Source organism: Bison bison, unplaced genomic scaffold (genome assembly GCF_000754665.1).
Source record: "Bison bison bison isolate TAMUID 2011002044 unplaced genomic scaffold, Bison_UMD1.0 scf7180017864053, whole genome shotgun sequence".
NCBI classification, from domain to species: domain Eukaryota; kingdom Metazoa; phylum Chordata; class Mammalia; order Artiodactyla; family Bovidae; genus Bison; species Bison bison.
This window is the reverse complement of record NW_011494625.1, coordinates 2208261-2211619: the sequence shown is the minus strand read 5'-3', so window position 1 is coordinate 2211619 and position 3359 is coordinate 2208261. Positions and strand designations below refer to the sequence as shown.

The window sequence follows — 3359 nt, the reverse complement described above, 5'->3', positions numbered from 1 at the left end:
CAGCCCCCTGCACTGGGAGTAGGCAAGTCTTAGCCACTGGACTGCCAGGGAAATCCCTGCAATACCTTTTCTGATAAGCATCACAGGGCTGGCCCATCTGCCGCATCTCTCTGATCAAGCTATCGGTAATTTCCATCTGATCGTTGGCCTGGGCGAAACACTCGTCCAGCTCTCTGCTCCGGGCCAGCTGAATTCCATCTCCATACTTCAGTTCCTACAAGAAAGAAGTCACGTGAAGGGAGCACACGATATGGGAAAGGAGAGCTTCATGTGTGCTAACTGGAAGCGAAAGTTTCTGCTATAAACTTAAATGAGCTCCCCCCCACCCCATTCCATGTAACTGCAAAAAAAGCCTTTAAATGAAAATTATCTTATTAATTTGAAGAAACTGCCAGCAATGCAGGAGACCTGGGTTCAATCCTCTGGAGAAGGGAATGGCTACCCATTCTTCTTGCCTGCAGAATTCCATGGAGAGAGGAGCCTGACAGGCTACAGTCCATGGGGTGGGACTTTCACTGTTACAAACCAAAACTGTAGACTGTATTTTAAATTTTGAGAGGCCTTTAAAAGCATATCCAAAGATTGCTAATCTCGCCCTTGCTTCAATGTTAAATGCCTATCTTTCTTATTTACACAAGCCATTCATCTAACTAGAATTCTGCTGTGGTAAAAGCCCTGTATCATTATGCCAGATAAGGTCTCTTTTTTTTTTTTTACACACAAACTGAGTTTTTCCTGCATCTTGTAGGAAATAACTTTTCAGTTTTTTTTTTAACTTTTCAGTTCTTAAAAAAAAACCTGTCTGGTTGGTTGCACTGAGCCAATAACTGCCCTGACTTTGATGATGAGTGATACTTAGCGAAACGCCACTTTCGGAGGGAGCTGAATGATGGGCACTCAGGTAAACTCACGCATCCCTTGACTTCTACGCCTGTTTCAGTGAGATCCTACGCTATCTCAGTAACATCCAGGAGCATGAGGCCTTCACCAATGTTACCATCTCCCCTCAGGTTTTAATTGCTCACTTTCCCATACTTTGTAACGTTTCTCCTGTAGAACTGTTCTCACAAGATGGTAAATTTTCCTGAAAAAATGACATTAAATTGATGGTGTACATCACAATCCATGACAACCCAGTGACATACACACGTCAGGGTGCATCTCTAGGAAGAGAAAGTGTTACCAAAGCACATAAACAATCACAGGTGATCGCAATCCCAAAAGGGCGGCAGTCCACAGAGTACGCATTTGCTGGGGAAAAGGCGTGAAAACTAGTTCCCGTGGTGAAAGCAACCCCGCAGGTAGGCGGGGGAGTCTGTTCTGAGCCAAAGCATCGCTACGTGCCGTGTGTGTGAAGGAGGTGAGGGGTGAGATTGCAGAGGTCCACGAGTCTACATCAGTAGGAGCAAGCCCAGGAACAGAAGCAGCTGCGGTCGGCACTGGGGGTGTGGGGGGAGCGCGCTTACGGGCTGCACGATGAGCTCCGCCCTCATCAGGCAGTCGGAGCAGTTCTGCAGGAGCTCCTGGATGGTGTTCTGGTTCTGGTGCCTGGACATCGTTCCCGTTTGACTGAAGGAAAAACACAGAGAAGGCAGGTGGTAAATTTTTTTCAATTTTGAAAAACTGTAAACTTTCAGAAAAGATGCAAAAACACTTCACCCAGGTCTCCCAGTTGTTCACGTCGGCTGGGTCTCTGTGTCCCCCTCCCCTTTTTGTATGTGTGCTTCACAGGAGATGCAGGTTTGATCCCTGGGTCAGGAAGATCCCCTGGCAACCCACTCCAGTATTCTTGCCTGGGGAATTCCACGGACAGAGGAGCCTAGTGGGCTACAGTCCATGGGGTGGCAAAGAGTTGGACACGACTGAGCGACTAAGCACAGCACAAGATCTAATCTGGACGAGTTGTGGAAATGCATTTCTAGCATCTTCTCTGTCACTCATCCGACGTCAATGCCATCAAAAGTCCCTCTGGAAAAGGGGGCTTCAGCCCAGAGCCGCAGGGCTTCCCCGACCAGTCTGTGAGGACACTTGTAGGAGACGAAAGAAAAGCTTATTCTGCAAAACTATTTTCTGCAATTACAGAAAAAGATGATAATGGTTAAGAAAAAACGGAATGAAGAAAGTGATGGCAAATTTAAGTATCTTTAATGCAAAAACAAGGCACTTTTCCTTTCAAGATGACCATGGAATATTATCCTGTATGACGATGCTCAGCCACAAGTGTATTGCAAATGCAGCACTTTACTGCAAGAGAAGTGGCAGAAACCTTAAAACAAGGGTGGTGTTTAAGGAGAAGGTTGTAGATATTCTACACTTTAAAAAAATATTTTATTTTAATTCATTTGTTTGGCTGTGTAAGGTCTTAATTGCGCATGTGAATTCCTAGTTGCGGCATTCCCAGGCAGGCATCGAACCTCTGTCCCCTGCATTGGGAGCGCAGTCTTAGCCACGGGACCACAGAGGAAGTCCTAGATATTCTACATTTTAAAGAAAGAAATTAAAGAAATTCAGTCTGTTCCAGATATACATAAAGAGTCATCTATAATAAAACAAGTCTTATTTTTTTTAATTTGCCAAGATACCTTATGCCACAGCACAGCCCACTATGGCTTAGCTTAAGAGACATTTAAAGCCCATTAAATTATTACTGTTCAGGAAAGACTTTAAGAGTGTCCTACAAGAAACCTGAGCTCCTGCCAGCGTTCAGAGCCACCAGTCAGGCCAGCCCAAGCTTTCAGATAAAACAGATGCCGGCTCAATGCACTGGACTTTCTTTCATGTGTGTGTGTGTCGGGAAGGGTGTCTGTGCATTTTAAAGGAAGAATTTCACCGTTAAAAAAAAAAAAAGTTTGAAAAGCACAGGCTGTACTAGGCAGAGATGGGGTAGGGTTACAAGAATGTGGGATGTTTCCCTCCGCTCCTGATTCCGCCTCATCTCACCTCCGAGAGGCACTTTCTCTCGCTGCCACCCGTTGGTAGTCCGTTCCTGCCAGCCGGGCTCCCGACATGCCAGCACCGGCTGAGAGTGCGTGGGTGAAAAACCAGCTCTCCTGGGAACCGCTGCCAGGTGGGGCCCGGGCTGCCCCAGGCAGGCCGGGCACCGCCCACCCAACAAAACCAGGGCGCCCCACCCTCCCCGCATGAATGCCACCCTTCTCCGCCTCCCACGCCGAATCAGGCAGGAGGCCTGGCACACCTTCTGGGATTGCTGAGATATAAACAGGACTCCAGCCCTTGTCAAAACCTGTGCAAAATTCCAATTGACTTAGAACACTTTCCAAAAGGCACCTATTGTAATAGGGAGGGAAGAACTTCAGGAGACAGAGACATTAAGAAGCACAGAAGCGTCATTGAGAATC

General features: G+C 46.9%; 1 protein-coding gene across 1 annotated transcript in view; it reads right to left on the bottom strand.

Annotated features, from left to right (window-relative positions):
• The window catches only part of DSP (desmoplakin), a 34311-nt gene extending 31227 nt beyond the window's left edge, over window positions 1-3084 (bottom strand). Inside the window, exons 1-3 of the mRNA XM_010835843.1 lie at window positions 2941-3084; window positions 1467-1569; window positions 66-214 (exon numbers count right to left, since the gene is read on the bottom strand). Of these exons, the coding sequence (XP_010834145.1) occupies window positions 66-214; window positions 1467-1569; window positions 2941-3008 (320 nt within the window). The 5' untranslated portion in view covers window positions 3009-3084. The remainder of the gene's footprint in view (window positions 1-65; window positions 215-1466; window positions 1570-2940) is intronic.
• Window positions 3085-3359: the final 275 nt, after the last annotated feature.